The 22,885-nt window shown below is 38.5% G+C and overlaps 1 protein-coding gene across 6 annotated transcripts in view; it reads right to left on the bottom strand.

Moving 5' to 3' along the window:
• The window catches only part of SATB1 (SATB homeobox 1), a 109,089-nt gene that overhangs the window by 44,457 nt on the left and 41,747 nt on the right, over positions 1-22,885 (bottom strand). For all 6 annotated transcript variants that reach the window (XM_077811287.1, XM_077811286.1, XM_077811291.1 and 3 more), the window contains exons 6-8: positions 13,966-14,077; positions 10,284-10,738; positions 2,155-2,367 (exon numbers count right to left, since the gene is read on the bottom strand). In XM_077811287.1, coding sequence (XP_077667413.1) covers positions 2,155-2,367; positions 10,284-10,738; positions 13,966-14,077 — 780 coding nt within the window. The remainder of the gene's footprint in view (positions 1-2,154; positions 2,368-10,283; positions 10,739-13,965; positions 14,078-22,885) is intronic.

Genomic DNA, 22,885 nt, shown 5'->3' with positions numbered 1-22,885 from the left:
TAATGAGGCTAATGAGGAGTTTAGGGATAACGGTAGGATGACAAATGGGGAATGAGGATATGGAGGTAGATATTACCACATCCGAGGTAGAAGCCAAACTCGAACAGCTTAACATAGTTACTATTTTTAAGAAAGGGAAAAAAATGTGATCTGGGTAACTACAGGTCTGTTGGTTTGACATCTGTAGTATGCAAGGTCTTGCAAAAAATTTTGAAGGAGAAAGTAGTTAAGGACATTGAGGTCAATGGTAATTGGAACAAACTACAACATCGTTTTACTAAAGGTAGATTGTGCCAAACCAACCTGATCTCCTTCTTTGAGAAGGTAACACATTTTTTAAACAAAGAAAATGCAGTGGATCTAGTTTACCTTGATTTCAGTAAGGCATCTGATACGGTTCCACATGGGGAATTATTAGCTAAATTGGAAAAGATGGGGGTTAACATGAAAATTGAAAGGTGGATAAGGAACTGGTTAAAGGGGAGACTACAACAGGTCATACTGAAAGGAGGTTACTAGTGGAGTTCCGCAGGGACTGGTTTTGGGACCAATCTTTTTATTACTGACCTTGGCACAAAAAGTGGGAATGTGCTAATAAAGTTTGCGGATGAAACGAAGCTGGGAGGTATGGCCAATACAGAGAGGGACCGGGATATCATACAGGAAGATCTGGGTGACCTTGTAAACTGGAGTAATAGGATGAAATTTAATAGTGAAAAGTGCAAGGTCATGCATTTAGGGATTAACAACAAGAATTTTTGTTATAAACCGGGAACAGAGGAGGAGAAGGACCTCAGGAGTATTGGTTGATCACAGCATGACTATGAGCCACCAATGTGATATGGCTGTGAAAAAAGCTAATGCGGTCTTGCGATGCATCAGGCGAGGTATTTCCCGTAGAGATAAGGAGGTGTTAGTACAGTTATACAAGGCACTGGTGAGACCTCATTTGGAATAGTGTGCGCAGTTCTGGTCTCCCATATTTAAGAAGGATGAATTTAAACTGGAACAGGTACAGAGAAGGGCTACTAGGATGATCCAAGGAATGGAAAACCTGTCTTATGAAAGGAGACTCAAAGAGCTGGACTTATTTACCCTAACCAAAAGAAGGCTGAGGGGAGATACAATTGCTCTCTATAAATATAATCAGAGGGATAAATACCAGGGAGGGAGAGGAATTATTTAAGCTCAGTACCAATGTGGACACAAGAACAAATGGATATAAACTGACCATCAGGAAGTTTAGACTTGAAATTAGACAAAGTTTCTAACCATCCAAGGAGTGAAGTTCTGGAATAGCCTTCCAAGGGGAGCAGCGGGGGCAAAAGACATATCTGGCTTCAAGACTAAGCTTGATAAATTTATGGAGGGGATGGTATGATGGGATAGCCTAAATTAATTGCCAAAATGATCTTTGACTATTAGCGGTAAATATGCCCAAAGGCCTGTGATGGGATGTTAGATGGGGTGGGATCTGAGTTACTACAGAGAATTCTTTCCTGGGTGTCTGGCTGGTGAGTCTTGCCCACATGCTCAGGGATTAGCTGATCGCCATATTTGGGGTCGGGAAGGAATTTTCCTCCAGGGCAGATTGGCAGAGGCCCTGGGGGTTTTTCACCTTCCACTGCAGCGTGGGGCACGGGTCACTTGCTGGAAGATTCTCTGCACCTTGAAGTCTTTAAACCACAAGTTGAGGACTTCAATAGCTCACACATAGATCAGGAGTTTGTTACAGGAGTGGATAGGTGAGATTCTGTGGCCTGCGCTGTGCAGGAGGTCAGACTAGATGATCATAATGGTCCCTTCTGACCTTAAAGTCTATGAGTCTAAGTCTAAATGGACCAAATCAAATGCATGATTCACAACTGGTACCACAAAAGTTACTCTTTGACTAGGATTACTAACACTACATTATTTTAAAGTTAGAGGAAAATATACTATTTCTGCTGTGATGTTAAGTAAAGATTTTTAACAAATGGAGTTTATTGTATTTTTCCTAAATTTAATTTGTGGTGTGCACTGAAGTTAATGATTTGACTAGGATTTTAACATAATTGTATTGAGAAGGCTTTTTCTTCTTTAAAAATAGAAGTTGTCAGGGGGACATTAAGGCGGCACAACGAGCAGATCTGAAAGACTGAGAAAGTAGTTTACCTGTGGAGGACGGCTAGGCGGTGTGCTTATTAGAGGTGCTGGGCCCATAGCAGAGGCTGCATTCAAGCTCCTTTCCCTTTCGTCCTGGTAAATTCGATCTCGTTCGGCTTCTGGCAGCTGCAAGAAGTTCTGCATAGCCCGAAGGTTTACCAGTAAAGACTGTGAGGCGGTCTTGGGGTCCTCTTCCTTTCGGAGGATTTCTGAGAGCAAGCCCTGTAGCAAAAAAGAATGCTGAAGAGTTAGGTTGTGCAATCTTTTGTAAAACATGCTCTGCAAATCCTTTGCTAATCATTCCTTTTTCTTCTCCACTATGTTTAGAACACGAAGAGTCAAAGACATTCACACTGCATAGGAATATATTAATGACAATGTAGGTAGTGGAGAAGAGAGCCTCAATTGTATTCTTAATTTTATTAAGCATCTGCTTTACATACAACATAAACTGAATCTGCCTAATTGGTCTCCTTCCTTTTACTGGCTTAACTCACCATGAAATCTTTCACAGTCAGACAATTGCAAGAAGTTAAGAATAAATGAAATCCACATAGTACAGCAGCACTAGAGACTGTGAAGTTCTCATGCCAGGTAGACAAAGACTGCAGCGAAGCATCAGTTCAATCTGTAGTAATGGAAAGCCATTTCTAGAAACTCAAGCAGCACTTTGAAAATAAGTGATATTTGAAAACTAATCTGAGTGGATTAACAGATAACACTCCTAAAGCGCTACTTAATTGATTAAGGCCCATATTTATTACATGTCAGCATTCGCTCCCCCCGTCCCCCAAATACTTGAAAGAATAATCATAATCAATACTAAATGGAATATGAAGGCAATTACGCTGACAAAATGCACATTTTGGGGTGGGAAAAGAGGGTGTGTAGAAACAGTCTGGCACAGAGAATGTCTGTGCGCCTCTAGAGTTGCCTGACCCTTGGTTGCATCCTCCATTATTCACAGGAACTGGTACTCAACCCCCCAATTATCTGGGATGGGGAAAGAGGCAAATGCAAACCTACACTTAGAGCCCCAACCCCAAGGAATAATTTGGAGGACAAACCTCATGGAATTTTCTTCATCTCTACCCCACTTCTCCTGTGGGCTTTCTTGCAAATGGCGATGATCCAGTGCATAATTTTGTAGTTTCTACTCAAGAAGTGAACCAGTATAAAATAGCCGAGTTATAGGCAGAGGTCTTATGGGGAGGGTTGGAAATTAGTCTTTTTTAAAAATGGTTGGAGTCAAAATACACTTACTGTTGGCAATTTTCAACAATCATACTTATCTACCTATTTACTAGATCTCTGGATGCTAGAAAAATGACCCAGTGCTAAGAATACTAGTTAGCAATGGGCCCCTCTAATTTTCCAGTAACTGTTCAGAAAGGTTTAACTGCTATTTGTAGGGTAGACAAAGCCATTTTCAGCACAGTTATAGAAAGTGTGTTTGAGATGTGCTTTTTGTAGCAGTGCTGAAAGGAGTATACACAGGATAAAAAGCAACGCATTTATAACACCAGTTAATTAGCCGGGGGGCCGGAAGAGAGAGCCACTGCTGACAACCATTATCAACAAGGGGTCATTTGACTGGAGAAGATGAATTTATGAAGAGATATGGATGACAAAATAGCAAGTCTTAGACTTGGTCTATAATAGGAAAGGTTTCTCAGTCTAGCTACAATCAGCAAACTCTCCCAATGCAGACAACTTAAAATGGCAAAAAAAGAATGATTGTTAGTATAAAACTTATACCAGTTTCCCTGAACGAAATAAACTACAAGCTGGTTAAAAAAAAAAAAAAGAGGAATACTTGTGGCACCTTAGATAAATTTGTTAGTCTCTAAGGCGCCACAAGTACGCCTCGTTTTTTTTTTGCTGATACTGACTAACATGGCTACCACTCAGACCTATAAGCTGGGATAAACTCTAGGGCTTTTGTTGGTTAGAAATGTTATTTAAAAACCACACCCCAAAATCACATTATTATATTCATGAAAGTTTTAAGCGTATAACTGGCCTTCACCATAAACTGTGAAAACACTGAGTTGACATGAGAGGGGGGTTCTAACGAATTGAGCTGAAAGTTCTAGTACATACTGGAATACAGGTGACTACACAAGGTGCATTGACCGAATTGGGAAGTACTATAGCAGTACCTGCCTGCAATACATTGCTTTAGCTGGTACTGCTAGTCCTTCACTTTTCTAAGCACTAAAATTCAGCTAAAAATTGTATGACAAAATATAAACAGGTAAATCCCAATGAGCATACTGTACATCAAACCTAGCACCCTGTCGAACACTGACACTGACAGATTTACCATCCACTTATAACCAGATTTAAAGTGATTTGCCAAGATACAGTCTGTAGTGTGCTCTCCTGATATTATACTTCAGGCTGCAAGAAGACTGAAGCTGAACATGCAAAACTGCATTTAATCTGTCAGCCTGAAAGTCCCATTTCCCCCTCCAGTGGAAATGAATTTTCTTAAGACACCACCAAGCCTCATTTTAAAAAAAAGTTTACAAGTCATCACAAGTATAATTCATTAGTAATTGCACAAAAATGTTCAATAAATATTATCAGTGCTTTCAAAAGCTAATTATGAATTCTTTAAAATGGGAGATAAATGAAAGTGTCTGCCAATATGAACAAAAACATTGCCTGTCTGGCCCCCAGTTTGTCTCCTCTTTGAACGTAATCACTGATTCAAATAGATTTTATCAGCCTTGTGGAACTTCAAAGCTCCCAGAAGAAAAATGTGATTTGTTGAAACCTCCCCAAAATATGCAGAACATCCTTGAGTACTGTTTCCATTACACTGTGCTTAAATCACATGTCCAGGTGGAAGATTATTTGCAAGCTCCACCCACAAGTTTGGATTCCTGCCAAGTAAGTTACAAGCAGACACATTTATCTATGTCGCTCAGTAGCGAGAGGAGAGCTGTCATGATAGCGTAATAGCACCTTTTTACCTTTTACTCAGTAGCGATATGGATAGTGGGCTTTTTCCTTAAATTACACGATGAAGAATTATACGAACATAGTGGCAATTTCGGTTATACTTAAGCAGGCAAATTTTCCTCCACCACATAATTTACAGAACTCAAATTCAATAAAACATTACATGATGGTCCATTACTGTTATCAATTTTGAATAATCCATCTTCATTCTTCATTTTACTGGAAAATAAAGTGTGCCAAAGACCAAATGAAAAAAGGAAAAAAAGCCTAGCAAGGTGATTGGTATAAACTTCAGGTTTTAAAATGACAGTCTGCACTTTGCTGCACCCAAATGGTTTCCCTTTAAAACAGTAATTGCACAGAATTAGTAGGTGCGTAGTCTTAAATATCCAAAAGCTTTCACATATTTTTGGTTGTACTCTACCATTTAAAAACTAAAAAGGCATAAACGAATGAATGGCACAAGAAAAGCTGATATTTTAAACAAAATATACATGGATTGAACGGAGGGGAGGAAGAGAAGGTATCCATCAAAAACATTCAGATATGTTCAGAAATCAAAAAATATTTTCTTTTTCTGCACAGAAAGTGACGATCTACATTCAGACATAGCAAAAGCAGCCAATCAAGCCTCTCTTTAGGCAAAGAGCTTTTGTAGGTGAGAACAATGTGCTTTGCAGTCACCTTGGTACAACAAAACCAGAGTTTAGGCAACGTATGTTATGGTCAAGTGTAAACAAACAAAAAGGCAATCCAAAGTTATGGTTTGAACCATAAGCATGACTAACAGCTTCTTGCTTGAAATGTACAAAGTACTCATTGCTGTTATATACACATGGTTCAACCTATGCCTTAAAGCGAAATATGTCAGGCTTGTTTATGGGAACCTAACCTTTGACTTGAACAACTTGTGTGTGTACAGCACTGCAAATCTACTGCATTTTTTGCAATATTTTTAAAATAAGACTATTGAAATGATTGTGCACTACTCTTCACATTGACTACATGTGATTGGCTCTGGGTGGATACACTTTTCAAAAGGAAAAAAGCAGGGCAGACAGCCTCCCATCCGTATACACATGGTGTAACGTCTGTGCAGCTACCCTATGCCATTCCCTCTCCTTGCCCCCCAACATAAAGGGTATGGCCAAAGTGCATTGCACTCCAGCAACCCCTAGCAAGTAGACAGCCCCTTCTGACTGTTATAGACCTGAGACTTCTCTAAAGTACTCCACCCCTGCAAGGTTCAGGGAACAACAACTGGCTGGCTCCTCTTCATCTCACCCTCCTCATCTGCGCCCAGTGAGGGATTGGGCTCAGCCTATGTATTTCAATGGGACATTCTCACTATACAAATGTGTGTTATCTGCATGATGCATTGAATTTAGATGAAAAAAAGTCTGAATACAATCTATTCATTCATTTACAGCTCGTAACTGAAACACAGCTTGGTTTATTTTAGTGTGGCTATCCATGTGCATATATCTGGATAGCCACACTTGGGGTGAAATTCACACAAATTTTGGCTAAATGAACTTTGCATGGGGCACCACAAAGAGGGGCCAAGGGGATGTAATCTACGTCTCTCTCAGCCACTGGGCTAGAATGGCAACTGCTTCTTTTCACATTCCCTTCACAGGGGTTCCTAGCAGCAAAATCACTAGAACCTTAGGCTCACTGTGCACTGAAGCCCACCTTACAGGACAATTGGGAATGTTCAGCGACAGACTGGGGGTTCCACTCTCCTACGCTTTTTTAAATCAGAAAGGCAAATGATGTACTGCATATGTAAAGTATGCTAATTTTCACTCTGTTATAGCTTTCTCAACTATTCTCTTTTTACACTTGGCCAAACGTATTCTTAACTGAGAACTACATATGTACCAACACTGAAGTTTGAAAAAGAAGTTGTTTGATTATCCAAGAGAAAATTAAAAGCATCTGGTCAATTTCTGTATGTAAAAAAACCGCAACACTATCTTCTAAAAATAATGTTTAGATAGTTTAAAAAAACCCTAGGTGATGTAATTTTACCAAATTCCTGTCTGCTATGGACTGGGACCTAGCACAAGCAGTTCTAATCTAAGAAGAATTTTTTCCCCGAAAGAAAAATCCCCAGAAAAATGGAGCCAAGTGTTGACCAACCATTCAAGTAATTAGGAATTTCTTCTTTCCTAAGGCATATTTATACCCGTATCACAACGTAATACTGACAGAATCAAAGTCTGTCAGATAAGAAGTGCTGACACCTACACCAGCACGTTTAACCAAAACCGAAGCCCATCTTGAAGGCCAGACTGTTATGCTGCATTACTCTCAGCGTATAAGTCATTTCCTTTTTTAACTTCTATACTGAAAATCAAGTTTCTTCTCTCATCTGGGGCCATATCAGACCATCCGTTTTTACACAGAACTCCTAACTGATTTTGGTGAAGTCTTCTGCTTAAAAACTGATGGCATAATATGGTCCCTGGACTGTTTCAGAGAAAGGCTCAAAATATACCTGTGACGGTTTTTAAACATGTCACAGTTAAGCCTGGGTTAGTTTTTAACTCAGAATTTAGTAGCTGGATTTAAACAAACATTTTCACTTTGCACTATTGAAAAATAAAAATAACTATTACATGTACATACACTGTATTCAGAAATAACCTCTGAAAGATGTAATGAATCAAAGTTCTTCCCCTAAGTCCAGTTAAAGGAGATATATTCTGAATACACTGATTAAAAATAAATATGCTTATCTATAAAATATGGGTTTATATACACAATGTAGACATTAAATGCAGCAGCAACCCTTAAACTTGTCTTTTTTACCTAAGATAACTAGCTAAGGCCCCAGTCTTGCAAACTGTGTGTATGTGTGAAGAACCATTGACTTCAATTGGGCTTTGCAGGGGCACAAGGTAAGGCTTGCATATCTCTCTGCAATATTCGGGTCTAAGAAAGAAATAATGCAGATGCTGAGGGAACCTATCTTGTTCCCTACCTTTTCTATATCCAATACCATGCAATATTGTAAATACACAGATAACTTAACGGCAAGTATTTAATTAATTAGCTAAGGCAATTTGTAAGATTCCAAGGGCAACTACTGTTTGTTCACTCAAGCAAAGCTGGATGAATGTTTTGGGGGTTTTTTTTTTGGGGGGGGGGGGGGGGAAGAGGGCGGAAGGGGGAGAAAGATTCCACCTCTTCTCATTTGACTTTTTAAAACAAGTTCACTTTGATGGTGTTTTCTCCCATTTTGGACCATTTGAGTATATCCTAATGAGTTTATTGGCAACAATATTCCTGGAAACAGTAAATTTTAAACAAATTCCTAATTTGTGTGAGTATTTGCACTGGAAACCTAATTCTAAGATTGCACAAATCCAATCACAAAACAAAAATATACTGTACTATATGAGCTAGGTGTTCAATCAAAATTAACCAATTCCAACTTGAATTTCAAATATCAAATACTAAGAATGCATTCGTATACAATTTACAGACTAAAAATTGTGTGCAAAAATTAGCTAGCAAATTTTGGAAACACAAATAAACTATTTTTGAAGGGTGGAGGTCTCAAGCTGCTCATGCACGATTCAAACAGAAAGAGGCAAAAACTACTAAATAAATTGTTCTCTGAATTATTTGCTCAGCTTTACCCGTAGGCAAGATGGCAGCCCCAGACATCATAACTCGAAGCTATTATTTATTTCAATTGGAAATAGTGCCAATAATCAGAAATGTTAAATACTGCAAGTGTGTTAAGTAAAAGCACAACCAAAACCCACACATGCATATTTTTTCACACACCTCAACTGACATAGCCTGATCCTACTCAGATACACTCGTCCCACTGAAATAATATGTAAAAGACCCAATCCTAAAAACCTCAACTACTGCTAAGGATCTAAGGATTCATGTTTAAGAAAAACTACAACTTTATACAGAAATCACAACATACAACACAGAAGCTATATTTTATCTCAGCTAAAGGAGTTCCTTTTCCTAATTTATAATGGTGGGAAATGGTGCATTGATATAAACCCAATATTAGTGAATTTAAAGTGTACTCTCTTTTTCTTTCTTAAATTATACAAGGAAAGTTAAATCAAAAAAGTTTCACAAAATGTACTTTACTCAGAACATAATTGTTAAATTACACACTGGTCAGATACCTTCCCACTAAGTTTTAAATTTTCAGAATTCCAAGCCAGTTTTTTTTCATATTTCATATTAAGAATATTTTAGCCTGTTAAAATTATAATTTGTTTTGTTATGCTTATTAGATATATTGTCATTTCTTTCATAGTGTGTCTTCATTAAATTTCATGTGGCATGGCATTAAGTTAAAATCCTATAGAAGTTATAGCAGCATTAGCTTCTAAATCAAGTGTAAAAAGCTAACACATTAGTGTTGTATCAGCTTTGCTAGAGCTAAAGTTTTTACTACATTTGACACCTGCAGTATACACTTTGGTCTGAACACTGGTTAAATTTCATATTAAAACATTTAATTTAATTTTAAAAAGTAGACACATGGGAAGTGTGGGAGATCTAAAAATTAAAATCCAAATTGATATATAATAAAAAACAATTCTATACCTTTTAGTCGAGGTATGTTTAAAAATTTGGTAGTAGTCACAGAACAAATCTTATCAGGAAAAGAAAATAGTAACAGCCAGTTGGGTGCTGTGGAGGCTCAGTATAGCTAATGACAAAACAGAGAGTTTGAGAATATATTTGGGATATGGAGCAGCAGAGTCTGCAGTGTGTTGCAGTTAGTTTGTTCAGCATACACATATGCATGATGCGAGACAGAGACAGTGTTAATTGCACAGCTGCATCTTTACAACACAGAAAGGGATTCGGTGAGTGGCTTTGAGCTTGGCTCTGGGTAGAGCTGTTAGGTTTCTCTCCTTTTGGAAATTACTACACATCCAAGAATAGCATCTAGAACAAGAGAGGAACAATAAAAGCTGTTTAAGAATGGTGAGAATTTCCACACACTGTGGATAACTTAACGTTTAGACACAGATGTACTAGCACATGCCAGTACTGATGGCTCCTTCATAGGAGGAAAGTGGGGAGGAAATGAACAAGGTGAGAGATGGAAATGGTAGCAAATACTGAAAAGAACAGAATCTTGCATTAAAAAAAAAACAAAAAAAAAGTCTGACCTGAGTTCTGTTAAAAGCCACACGTGCAAATACTGCCTGTGAAATTCCTGCTCGTTTCAATTCATCACGCACCCACTGGTAGATTTCGGAAGACACCTCTGTGTTGGTTGACACCTGCTGCTCCAACGGCTTGTTCATGGATCTACTGACGGGAGGAGGGTGGTTCAAGTACTGTTGGTTTAAGGACTGCTGGGCTAGAAGTCTGTTCACTGCATACTGCTGGTTCAGCAACTGGGCCATTACCAGCTGCTGATTTACCAACTGAGGGCTAATAGGAGTTGATACAAGTCCAGGGTGCAGGTTTGGGAGTGGGGTCCGAACAGATGGCTGACTGCTATGAGAAAGCTGAACAGGGGATGGAGGCTGTTCAGCTGTGTTCCCTGGGACTGGTTGCTGACCAAAGTTGACATGGTTGGCACCTTGTTGGGATAGTTCAGAAAGACTATCCATTTCAACTAGAGTGAAAAAGAAACATTTAGTTAGACAAAATACCAGTATAGATTAACTGAAAATAGTATTGCTCCTCTCTTTAGAAGAAGGCCTCTTAATTTAGGTTCTGGCTTACTGTATTGTAAGTCCCATAAGAAGTTTAATAGCAACACCATTCCTGTGTAACCTTACATTTCTGGCCTTCAAAGGATGGTGCAGTGAATTAAAAAGAAGAACAAACACACATGCATGGCACACCAGACAGTAGTGTCTAGGATGAACTAGTGGGGATTCAGTAAAACCCTGTCTCATCTGGTCTAAGTATGGCGAGGGAGGATCCTTTCCTGAAGGCATGGATAAGGGGAATGTAAAAGCCACTAAATTAAAAAACAAACAACAAAAAGCATGTTTGCAGTGAGGATGCACAGTCATATAGGTCTAAAGCAGGGGTGGGGAACCTATGGCCGGCTCACCCTGCCCCGCCCCGCCGCAGGGCGGGAAGCACCGGCTCACCCTGCCCCGCCCCGCCGCAGGGCGGGAAGCGCCGAGCCTCTGTGCCTCCGGGGACAGAGGAGTTGAACATTTTACAGTTCTCTAAAATAACCCTGTAAATTAAAAAGAAAAGGAGTACTTGTGGTACCTAAGAGACTAACAAATTTATTTGAGCATAAGCTTTCGTGAGCTACAGCTCACTTCATCGGATGCGACTCTGAAACCTGTAAATTAAGTTGCTTTTTACTTGTGTGTGCCCCACAATTGATTTTTTCTGTGGGTCAATGGCCTGCGATAGAAAATAAGGTTCCCCACTCCTGGTCTAATACGTTGTCAATAACCAAGGGCCCAAAAATCAGGAAGCAAAAACTAGATAAAGGGAAGAGATGGAGTACAGGAGAGGGAATGGCGAGCAGTGCTACCCACCTCTAAAGGAATTCAGGGAGGCCCCTCCGTAAGCATGAGCGTGCACAACTCTCGGTGCAGACATGCAAAGCCTAGTCATGGTTGTTACTGGGGAGCAGCCTCACTCTGGCATATGGACCCACTGACTGCTTGTGTTGCACCCATGAACTTTAACTCCTGCAGAATCTTCCCTACTATATCTACAGTTCCCAGATGGGACGGAGAAGGACAAACAATATAGACATCCCTGTACCCTGCTGCTAATTCCTCGTTGCTGTATCAATCCTATGGCCTGTTAGAAACCAGAATAATTTATGTTAAATTATGCTGTTGAACCGTACTGGCATGCAGCATCAGGAGTGGACAAAGGCCACCTTTACCTTCCTCATTCCTGAGCTACTCTTCAGCCACGCTCAAGGATCTGGATGTGAGAGAGACTGGGGTAGGGAAGGAGGACAGGCTGCTTTATCTTATAGCCTCCTATGTATCATTGTTTCAGTGCTTGAAGCACAGCTAAACTTTATTTTACTGGCACCTTCCCCAGACACTCCCTCTGAGCTAGTCACACCTTTTATTCTAACTTCCAGTGCCTCTGTGGACAATTTAGACGCCCTTACAGCTGAGCAGAGTGCATACATAGCACTGGAACAGTCCAGGTTATATTAAGACTCCTTTAGATTTTATTAAGAGGCCCCCTGCCCCCATCAAACTTTTGGCCAACTTTGATCTGACAGGGCTCCTTTAAACCAGATTTATTTGGAATAGATCTTTGTTCAAAATTTGTTTCATTTACTGGCAATATTTCTAAAAAGGCAAAAAATAAAAGTATCAGTGTAAGGAACAATCCCAGTTTATGAGAAGGGAGAAAAACATATATACGATTTTCACAGTAATTAATATTCCTCATTAACAATTATTCAGCAGATCACCCTCCTGTCAGAGGGGAGTCTACAGGAAGAAATCGGTCCATGGATTCCCTCACACAGATTCCCCTCACACTGTCCTGTAAAGCGCACAGGAAAGACGGGGGTTCTTCTACAAAGAGGCCCCATGCCTCCAAACTCTGGTGAGGACCCACAGCTTACTGTCATCATGGACCCCCTCTCTAGTTTCACCAGCTACTAAGATTTTTGAGGAGATGTAGTGTGGACTTCGTGGCTGTATTCCCATTACCCCTGGCTTGCGTACTCTGTGAAGATGGCCAAACCCCCTTCTGTGCAGTGGGGAGATTGGCACAAGGATCAGGCCCATTGGCATCAGTATAAGTCTTTCCACAGATCTCAGTGGGCTTTGGATCAAGCCTTAACACAGAGGGGCAATACAGTTTTAGACTCTAAACTTACAGAAAAATCTGACATTGCTGAAGTTAACATTACACAGAAGCTACAAACAAGTTTAAGGAAAGCAGCCTTCTGTTTTCACTAACTGAAAGCAGAGATCAACCCAAGTGTGTCATTCACTTGGAACAGTAATTCAAGCAATTACCACAAAAGTGATGCATTGTCTTCATTACTGCCTTAAGCTATAAAAGGCAAGGAACCCGTTTTGGTAGATGAATGGTTTTGCTTTAAATACTAAAAGCTAGAACATGCTCAAAATTCAAACCAAATTAGACTCCGTTTTCTTCATTCCAAAAACAGTTTGAAAAATATTATGTAGAAGCTGATGTAAAATGCCCACATTTATATTAATTGATTTAAAAAAACAAACTGTGAAAGACATTTATAAACACATTAAAGAATTAATATACCTCACCAACTAATTTATTATAATCCTATAATATACTTGTACACTATAGCCTTACTGTAATCAGAAAAAACTTGTCCCAATAGCTATAACAAGGCCCTTGTCATAATGGACTGAAGTTACATCCCCAGAAGTTACAGCAAGATATAGTTCATTTGTTAATTCATAAGCTTCTTGTAGGAGGAGAGTGATGGAGAGCAGACTAGAATTTGTTACAGTAACTACAGACTTGTTACTTTAAAATATAAATTTACCATTTTAGAAAAAAATCCACAAATTCATAATCTTTCACAGTTCTACATAAAGCTTTTTAAAAAAATAAAAATAAATAAATTATTCTAGGCCGTGGTAGGTTTCAGATTTACAAAATGACAACTTTATATCTTATTCCAATTTCCTGCATGTCAGACAAGCCAAGTCAGTTTGGCTGGTTTAATAACAAATATTTATTGAAATTAATTCTCTCATTATATACATACTCCCCGCACCCTCATTAAAAAAAAGCATGCTACATTCATCTTGAAGAGCTCTAGCTTCTTATAGGACTGTGACAGACCTTGACACATGTGTAATGGTATATAGCCACCACCACTGCAACTTTTTTGCTTACCCATCATATCTTTTGCCTTCTTGAAATGTTTATACCACCTTCCAAATTCCTGACATTTTGCTGCTGAGACATTTGCATAGTAAGTGCTGTTCACAATGGAAGAAATCATACTCTGCATGAAAAGGGGGGGGGGGGGGAAATCATCTGTAACACATAGCAGCACAAATTGAGAAAGAGAAATTATTTCAATTGTTGAAACCATAATATTTTTAGAGTCTGAGCACCATACTGCATTTTTAATCCTTTTGCCCAGAGCTTTAAATTTCTTTAAATCCATTAATCAAGCTTAAAATCATATACCAAATACATTGTAAATGAGAACAAAAAACAAATCCACTGAGAAAATACTAAAGTTATCAACTCTAAGAATCTTAGACTACTAGAGATGAGGTGTGGTTTCAACAGATTAAGAATTAAAATCCTAAATTCAGAAAGTGTCATTTATTAGTACTTCTACTGCTTTCAATTGAAATTGACCCATCCTAGGTCCACACAACACTGCTAAGGATATGCCCATTCCCTTCATGTCACCTGTGTGCAGCACAGAACCCAGAGAATCATGGGGGGGAATTTTAATCCAGAATGAGGTCTTCTGGGCTGCAGAAGAGTGGTTTAAAGCAATGCTGCACAAGAGTGGACGCACTCTTCTTAACCAAACAAACTGTTCATAGGGAACAACTTTGAGAAACGCTCTCATTGTCAGCTTCAACTCTAGGTACTGTGCCATTAAGTGCTTAATTGTAGGACTGCACATTAATCATAAAATATACTAAAGAATTTCAAATTATTAAACTTAAGGATATATTTAGAAAGAAGTTGGTTAGATAGAAGGAGGTGCCAAATTTTAACCAAATAACCTTTCAATAAAGTGCTGTCTCACAAATCAATCAAGATTGTTTTGCACACTGATGCACTGTTGCAAGTTAAAAATTACACTCAATATAGGCAATATATTTTTGTGATAGGATGTGTGATCAACAAAAAAATCAGTGAGTACAATTCCAATAGACTGATGAATTTCAATAGTATTTAATGCGGAAAATAACTACTATTAGCATAACTAAAGGAATTGTCCAGCATATTTAGAACACAATGACTCTCTAGAAGACAAAGCCCTGATTATTAAGTTTCCTTTGCTAGCCTGCATAACACATTTCATTATATTTGTGCTATGGTGAAATCAACGTACAGCATGGGGCCTTTGTTATATGAATTGTAATAACCACTAGCAAAGCCAGTTTGGGGACAAAGGCAGTAAATATTCCTCTAAGTCTGTCTATTACAAACTATTCCTGATCTAACACACACTGGTTATCTTGATTATTGATTCTACTGGAGTCCATTATAAGCATTCATTTTATAACATGCTGTTCAGTAATATGTGAATTTCTTAGATCCCAAAACAGTTATGCTGACATGTTAATAAGGCAAAATATGGAAACCCTTCTACAGAAGTCCTGTAATGAATGTATCAGACAATTACTACTGTATAGCCATCTTCACGTTTTTCCATAAACCACCACAAATATATAGTCTTTAAGTCTATTCCTTTACATTAACCCAGTGTTTTTCAGGTGAACTAGAAATCTATTAAACAGTATAAGGAAATCTTGACAGATCACTATCTACAGCCTGAATCATCTAAAACTACCTTAACTGAATCCAATTTCTATTTCCAGCACAATGACAATATCATTGATGTCGGATACTACTAAAATTGTGGTTTTAGGTTCCCTTACAGATCTGGCCACTCCCCATGGGGACAGCTGGTGCACATGACAACATAAAAAAAAAAATCATGAGTTGCATCTGCAATACATATGAATAAATGAACTGGTTATTGTGCATGTAAAACCTGCCTCTGTACATGCAACATCAGCAACTTCACAGCCCACTTTGTGTGTGTACACGTGCATATTTTGCAGGTGAAATTTAGGTTTTAATTGTTGAAAATCTGGCTCATCTCTGATCTCGTCTCATCTCTCTTTTGCTATGATACAAAAAATGTAATAATACTTTCAGTGTGCCTCCTGCTATTAAAGATGTCTGCCTAAGACTTGCTGTCCTCATCTCCACTTAAATGTCATTCAACTTCATCTCACAATGAAGTTATAATCCTGTGTTTATGACATCACAGTCTGTTACCAAAGAAATAGGATATCATCAGTTCAGCACTGTGACCTCACTGTAGGACCAAACAGAAGGAACTGATAGGCTGAGTGAAAACACTTGTGTAAACAACATGGGTAAAATTCTGGTCCCTTTGAAGTTAATGGTAAAACTCCCATTGACTTCAATGAGACCACAATTTCACCTCACAATCTAAGAATTAGCAAGATTGGCAAGGGAAACCGTGAAAGACACGAACAATGTAGTTGTATCTAAAGTATTGCCAGTCTGAAAGTCCCTCTTTAACAGTGGGCTCTTCGAGAACATTTCACACAAATATGCAAACTACTGTGGTTCATTTGCTAATTCACTTAAGGCAACAGTTTTACAAATCTAGTAAAAATGTTCATATCTTGTTAATCCATCAAGTACCTTCACCAAACCTTTTCTTCACTGTTTCCATTCTTGATCTGCCTGTACCATTGTTTTCAGAAGCTCATGGTGTGCCTCTCTGTCTTAGAAGATATTCCCAACATTCTTGAGGGAACCAGAATCTTGATCTTAGGCATACTGAGGTTTCTCTCTCTCAACCACAGGCTACACTACATGCAAAAAGCCCTCAAATTTTGTTAGTGCCTTGTATTCCTCCATGACCAAACAGTCCACAAGCATTAAACTAGATTGTCTCATGGTCCATGACTGGACCATTTAAAATTCCTTATCCAGATATATCCTATGTACAGCCTATAGCTGTAGATGCTTCCCAAGAATATGGAAGATGAGCCAGCACAACGTGCAGCCTGAATAAATCTCAGACATATTCAAATGCATCACAGTACTCACCCATGATCTGGCCACAGCTTTCACACTTTCTGTGAAAGAAAATTGATAAACCGTATAAGTTGGCCATAGATCTCAAAGTCTTAGAGAACCTCCCACAACCTTATCCTTCGGACCAAGTTGCTTTAGGATCCAAAGTGTCACACACACAAATACACCACACACACACACCCTACAAGTACATGTACAGTACTTGCAGTTCTGTTTTGAGAGTCTGATGAAGAGCCGATCTGAAATGGTGCCACCTTGACAGAATCATAGAATATCAAGGTGGGAAGGGACCTCAGGAGGTCATCTAGTCCAAACCCCTGCTCAAAGCAGTACCATTCCCCAATTTTTGCCCCATATCCCTAAATGGCCCCCTTAAGGATTGAACTCACAACCCTGGGTTTAGCAGACCAAAGCTCAAACACTGAGCTATCCCTCCCCCGCCAAGCCCCCACTACTCTGGAAGGATATCATCTGTTGCAGCCTGAGTTTTCTTTTTCAGCCAGATACATGGTTTACAGTTAGGTCTTCCGTAATTGTGGTGGAATAGGGCTAGAATTGGTTCTCAAGTTCAGCTTAGGTTTCCTTAGAACATAGTTTTAAAAACTGAATCTCATCCCCTCAAAAGGTTAAGTGTCATAGATATGATAAACAGGCATGAGGTGCTCTCCAAGAAGTTTCAAGCACTCTCTAGAAAGTAAGTTTTTTATATGTCCATTGCTTTAAAAAAAAAAAAAGCCAGTGGGTTTTACATTATGATGTTGGAAGCCAATATATGATGTGTTTCACTAGGCAAGAGAAGGAATTTTATGTTTGATTCTCTCCGGTCATTTCAGCTGCCACAGTAGGTACTTTCTGTGAAGTATTCCTTCACTGTTTCCTGTAAGACTGCTCACCAACCAGGTAAAAAACTGGTCAGTTATGACTAAAAATGTATTGTTGTCCTTTTTGCAAAACAACAAAAACAATGTTAATCAGGTTAATTCAATCATCCAAACCAAAACTGTTCATGCTTTCCTGCCAAATCAACCAACCACAGCAAAATCTGTTATCAGTGATTGCTCAGCTTCTAGTCAAAAACACTTAAGCCCCACAGTCCCAAAACTTCCCCAATAATAACCTTAAAATTACTCTTACATAACAAGACTGAAGCACAGAAAACAACCTCATCAAAGGGTATTTGGGATGCAGTATTTGCACAGAACAAATACATGCTAACAGACTTAGTAGAGGGTTCCAGAGACAACAGTCCCCTTACAGCACTCTGAGCTAGATATTAAAGGTTTTTTGGTATGAAATTTCCCCCTCAAAGTGGTATCATAACCAAAACTTATTTAGGCCTTTCTGATTGTTTAACTGAAGGGGGGTTTGGGGGGAAAGAAGCATTTATGAAACTGGTTCATCGGTGTTTAAAGCTTTCAAGCTCTATCAGTGGAGGGGGCAAGGGCTGCAACAACTTATTTACACAATTATCTAAATACGATTAAACAGCTGATGGACAAATATTAAACTGGAAAATGTATAGTCATTTCAGCTTAATGTAATCCTCTTTCTGTAAACACCCAAGATGATTTTTTTCCCAACCAGAACAGTCCTGACATCTCATAAGCCTAAGGGTGAATAGCAAGAGATTGTTTTTGATAGTTATAAATATTCAAAAGACATGCAGACCATCTGCTTTCATAATACAGGTAAAGCAAGACTGAAATGGTGACTGCTGTATAAAAATGGTTCTTTTAACAAAGTCTTCCTCTCCTCGCAAACTATAAAGACAGATGTCAAAAACTGTTTATATAGGGTAATCAGGAGCGTGCAAAATGTAATATTCCTTTTACACACACTGCTTGCTAAAGAGATTTTTTTTCTTTTTCTTCCCATCTGTGTGTTGCAACACATTTTTACAAGTTAAAAACATTTTTTCAAACAGAGATCCCATGAATACCCAAAAACATGCTATCTGGTTTCTGAATGCTAATTAATTTCAACTAAGGAATCTGCATTTTTTCTGTAGGAAGGAATGTATGCTTTTGAAATGGAGTACTGTAGCGATAGCAGACATTGCAGACTGAACACTAAACAACTTCAATTCTGCACGGTTTTGACACTGGCTATTTTGACAACCTTGTCTTGCATGTAATCTGCATCTGTTAAATTTGGTTTACCATAAATGGAGAACATATAATTCTCTCCCTTTTCAATGGAGTTTTATTTATGTTTTGCCATTTATCAAGCTCTTCAATATAAAGCCTTATAACAATGTAATGATTTTGTCAAGTGGAAAGTAAGAGGTCTTATCTTCCAAGCAGAATATGAAGAGAGCTGCCCATAAACCCCTACAGTCAATTTTCAGAATTGAAACACTAATCTTGACAGTAACCTTTTAATGTATTATATTAATGGCACAGAAGCGTTAAGCACCTTTTTTATAATTCTCAATAAAACGAACATTTACTGAACAATCTGTCAAAGGACTGGCTCCAATTTTTTTTAAACCAAACTTTTAGAGTTCTATCTATTTTCACTTCCATAAATTCATCACTTTAGATACCTAGATATTTGGCAAGGCAGGATACTTTGCTACCACCACTATAATCTTCCTAACAAATATCCAAACTGTGAATCTCTGTTTCAGTCCCTAGATAAAGTTTAAATGGTGCTTAATTTAAGAACAGAGTACAGCTCTAGATTGGGGGCGGGGGGAATTAGAAGAGGAGGAACCATGCTTATCTCAATGTAGAACTTTACCCAAAGGAACTTTATCATAAATAAAACTCACCAACAGTGGAGGACAGTAAGGAAGCTGCTTGGATCAATAAAATAATAGTGGTAGAAATCTCAAACAACATAGTCTGAGTGCAGACTGAGATCTCAGAAGTTACTTTAAGTTCCTGTTTAAATATTATTTAATTAAAACTACAGTTGTGCATATAGGCCCCAATCAGGTAAATACATAGTCAGAGACAGTCCATGGCCCCAAGAGTTTACACATCATTTGAGATTATGCCATTCCACACACTTGGAAGACGCAATCTGGTACCTGATCTACTGACATACAGATAATAATTCTCTGACACTTAAACTAAAACCAGAAATACAAATGCAAAATATCTAGACACCATGAGTTGTTTTTAGGACATGGAATGTTAAAATGGGCTGGTTAACACACACACACACACACACCCCTTTAAGACTCTTTATTACCTTGAAATATGAGTGACATAGGAATTTGCTTTGTCATGCCCACTATAAATATGTTGAAGAAAAAAATTAGATGGACAGAGATACATTTCTGATGGTGAGAAGACTGTCTGTGCCTTTGTCAGTGCATATGGATGAAGATTTGACCCCGTACTGTTGCCAAGGTCATGAGACCTATGATGATCTGTAAAGCAAGTGCTGGTCATGTAAATTAAAATTGCATAAAGGTGGTCCTAAAAATGATTAAAATGACACTTTCCAAAAACTAAAATACCACCCTTGCCCTTCACACACCTTCTACATCATAGAAGTAATTTAATTTAGACTAGCTCCTCCCCCTTTCCCACTGCTTCTAAAGGCTTTGTCTTCATACAGAGAGAACTGAAAATTGCCTCTATTATAATGAGGACTGCCACAACCTCTTATTTTGGTAAAAAAAGAATCTGAAGTGTAGAATGAAAAATAAGAATGAACTACAGATTCTTGCATTGCTCTGTCATGTTGTAATGTGAAGATTGGAAATTTACATGACAGAGAAGCAATCTCCCACTCTCCTGATGGATATAAATAAAGCAGAAAAAAAAAGAGTCTGCTTTCCAAGATACCAGTCTCATATCCACAGTCGAAAGGCTCAACAATAAAATAAATCATTAAAAAATAAAAGGTTAGGTGGGAAATGCTAATTCACACATACCAATTCACAAGAAATGGGGAAACTGGAAATGGCAGAAATCCAAAGGACACTCACAGCCATTTTTGTGATTTTTGAGTCTTAGTTTTTGGGTGCCTAACTTGAGTCCCCTTAAAGAGAGCTGATTTTCAAAAAGTGGTGAGCACCCACCCTTTGAAAGTCACCCCTTCCCTTTTAAAATGTCTCAAGTTGAGCATCCATAAATGGAGACACCAAAAGATCAGGAGTCAATCTTGAAATTATTGTCCACTACCTAAAGTCTGTACAAGGGCTTCCAGCAGCAAAGGCTTGAGATTTAAGTGTGCTGCTGACTAGACCCTTCCTGAAATCAACGTGGATAAAATCTGAAAATTACTAAAATAGTAGCAATAGGTTCCTAGCTTTCTCTCATTGAATGAAAATGGCCTTGTGTTTTCAGAAGTAGAGTCTAAATTACTTCATCTGAGAATACTTGACTTCAGCGTTCACCTTCCAGTGACTGTAACTTAAACTTTTGAGTCTCTGGGCTGAGTCTTCCAGCAGGGCAACCCACAAAAAAGGAGGATATGGATAGTGAAAGGTGCTTGAGCTACTATCCATTTCAGATCAGCAACCCTGGCTCTCACAGGCAACTTGGTTAAGCAATTAAGATTAAATTTGCTGTTTGCCTGCAGGGTGCTCTCAGGTCTTCAGGAATAAGAGGAAAAGAAGGGAACATAAACAGAAAACTGCAGGTGAAGGGTACTGAGAACATATCTATTGCTAGAGCTAGCAAACACTTGTACAAGCAGAAGACATGGGACACCTGATGTCAAAGTCTGGAGTCTCCACAGACTGTTCTGTTAAGACATTGAAAAACTGAGCATTCCTTATCTTTATCTTTGCCTTATCCAATTCTCTTTTCCATTCAATCTTCTTGCTAGATGAAACGCATCCTCCTGTGGCAGTTAGGAGGATAGGATACCTCTGACTTCCTAATTGACTTTTGAATTCCTGGATCCATCTTTTTTTTTTTTCTTTTTTTTTTTCCTTCTTCCAGGTATGACATGACTAAGGTTTTATTGGTACGAATGATTAGTCAGAAAGGAGAGTCCTTTTGCAATTAGTTAATTAAAGACTGCTTTGAGTATCCAAAAACTGTATATTCCTTCCTGCAGAAAGGCTTACTTCTCTCTACAGATTGAGAGCACATGAGCCCTGACCATCTGCTGTGGTAATTCTCCAGTTTGGTTCCAGTAAAGAGGCTCCTGAAAGTTGCACAATATTGTCCACCAAATTAAGAAAGATTTCCTTGCTAGGGATTATGACACGCTTTTCAGCAAGTCCCTTCTCTGGTTCCACTGTTCTGCTAGGCAAAGCACCAGTTGTTTGGCATGAAGCTGAGCCCTAAGGCACAATGTCCAGACAAGAAGTCATCATACTCAGTATCATTAATGATGGTCTTGCAAAATTTATTTTGGTGTTCAGGATCAAATCTCTCTTTGATCTACTCTCCTATGTAAATAGAATAGATTTTTAAAGCCAGAAGGGGCCATTATGATCATCTAATCTGGCTTCCAACATAAAGCTGTTCATAGAATTTCACTCAGCAATTTCTGAATCTATCCCAACAACTTGTGGTTAAACTACAGCATATTTCTTTCTAACTTTCAGAAAGACCTCCAATTTTAATTTTAAGACTTCAAGACATGGAAAATGTATAACATCTCTTGATAATCTGATCCACTGGTTAGCTACCTTCCTGTTAAAAATCTGTCTGATTTCCCAGTTTGAACTTTGCTGACTTCAATTTTCAGCCACTGGATATTGTTATGTCTTTGATGGCCAGAAAAAAAAAAGCCTTCTAGCATCTTATCTTCTCCCTGTGAAGTTACAGAGACTAAGTCACCTCTTAATCTTCTCTTCAAAAGTCTAAACAGATGCAATAAGAGACTAAAGGAGCTCATCCAAGAAATGTTTACCAGACCACCAATCCATTTTGCAGCTCTTCTCTCAACTATTTCCAATTTTTCACATCCTTTTAAAAGTATGCACACCAGAAGTAGACACAATATTCCAGTAGTGGTCTAACGGATACCGTATAAAAAGGCAACTTCACCTCCTTACTCCTGTAAG

The sequence above is a fragment of the Eretmochelys imbricata genome, chromosome 2 (genome assembly GCF_965152235.1).
Source record: "Eretmochelys imbricata isolate rEreImb1 chromosome 2, rEreImb1.hap1, whole genome shotgun sequence".
Lineage (NCBI taxonomy): Eukaryota > Metazoa > Chordata > Testudines > Cheloniidae > Eretmochelys > Eretmochelys imbricata.
Note: the sequence above shows the minus strand (reverse complement) of the source record. Positions and strands in the feature narration are given on the sequence as shown.